Source organism: Condylura cristata, unplaced genomic scaffold (genome assembly GCF_000260355.1).
Source record: "Condylura cristata isolate star-nosed mole 26May11 unplaced genomic scaffold, ConCri1.0 scaffold00015, whole genome shotgun sequence".
Lineage (NCBI taxonomy): Eukaryota > Metazoa > Chordata > Mammalia > Eulipotyphla > Talpidae > Condylura > Condylura cristata.
Window position 1 is genome coordinate 278,230 of NW_004567116.1, and position 1,407 is coordinate 279,636.

General features: G+C 73.2%; 1 protein-coding gene across 1 annotated transcript in view; it reads right to left on the reverse strand.

Moving 5' to 3' along the window:
• TPCN2 (two pore segment channel 2) overlaps window positions 1-1,407 on the reverse strand; it is a 27,059-nt gene that overhangs the window by 9,583 nt on the left and 16,069 nt on the right. The window contains exons 12-15 of the mRNA XM_012725111.1: window positions 1,144-1,359; window positions 1,005-1,064; window positions 590-718; window positions 93-142 (exon numbers count right to left, since the gene is read on the reverse strand). Coding sequence (XP_012580565.1) covers window positions 93-142; window positions 590-718; window positions 1,005-1,064; window positions 1,144-1,359 — 455 coding nt within the window. The remainder of the gene's footprint in view (window positions 1-92; window positions 143-589; window positions 719-1,004; window positions 1,065-1,143; window positions 1,360-1,407) is intronic.

Here is a 1,407-nt window from a genome sequence, read left to right on the forward strand (position 1 = left end):
GTACTCACAGCCCCGGCAGGGACGCCCTGCCCACCAGAACCCCGCAAGAGCGCCGCTCCCAGAGACCCTGCTGGGCCTCGCCCGTCACGTACCAGCCTGGGTGAGGGAAGCCGTACACAGCCAGCGTGGAGACCTCCAAGACCTGCAGGCGCCAGAGGGGAGACGGCGCCGCTCAGCCGGGCCGCGAGGGGACGGCAGCCAGAGGCGAGGCCAGCGGGCAGGGCGGCCAGCCCGGCACCCTAGACTCGGACCGGGGCCGCGCACAGGGATCCCAGGGCCCCCGCGCCGGCCCCCGACGTCGCCACGGCCCCGAATGGCACCTGCGACCCCCGACACGGGGAGCCCCACCAGCTGCCCCAGGACCCCGCCCTGCCCACCGCACCCAGGTCCTGCTGTGAGCCGTGAGCCGGCGAGGGCTGCGGTGCCCGGCCTGCCCCACACGCTCGGGGCAGCCCATCCCGTCTCCCGCAGCCCGCAGCCGCCCCGAGCGCCACCAGCCCCGTGTCCCTGGAGGCGGGAGCCCGAGTCCAGCCCAGCGCAGGGCCCCGGGGTGCGCACGCTGAAGGCTGGCCCGGCCCTCTGGGCTCACCAGAAGGACGAGGGTGAGGAGCCCGTCAAACAGGTTACTGGGGTAGGACAGGTAGCCCCGCGGGCCCAGGGCGAGCACCTTGAGCAGCGCCTCCAGCAGGTAATACAGGACGAAGCCGCAGTTGAGCACCTGCAGGGCACAGGTCTGGCGCCGTCGCCCCTCCTCGCCCAGCCCCCACACCCGGTCCCAGGGCCCCGCTTCTTGCCCACACTTGTCCTCGGTGACCTGAGTGACCTCAGTGCACCCCACGCCCGCCTGCACCTGCTCCCTGACCCAGAGGTCCTGGCGGACACCCCCGAGCCCCGGAAACAGCGCAGACTCCCCCAACGGGCCGGCCAGCCCCCGGGGCCCCACCCCAGCCCCGGGAGGGACACCCGAGGGCCTCGGCCCCCTCGGCAGGAGGCCCGGCGCTCACCCCCAGGACGAAGTCGTCTCGGTCAGCAGGCGGCACTTCCGCGTCCCTCACCAGAAAGCCCTGCGGGGCCAGAGCGGAGGGCGTGGCAGGCGGGCACCGAAGCGGCGGGCAGAAGGGCACCCCCGCACCCCACACTCACACAAATGGCCACCAGGTTGCCAAGGGCGATGACGTTCCCCAGGTATTCAAAGTAGAGGTGGCTGAAGAGGAACTGGGCGGTCTGCAGGAACGGGGACCGGTACTCGGGCCTCAGAGGGTGCTGTGGGGACGGTCGGGACCCCTGTGTCCACCGCGGCCTGCTCCAGTGGGCTCCCTGCCCCCGCCCGTCTGCCCGGGCTGAGGACGCGCTCCTTCTCTGACGGGGACACTCGGGGTCTCCCGGACACACGGTGAGCGGACCGGC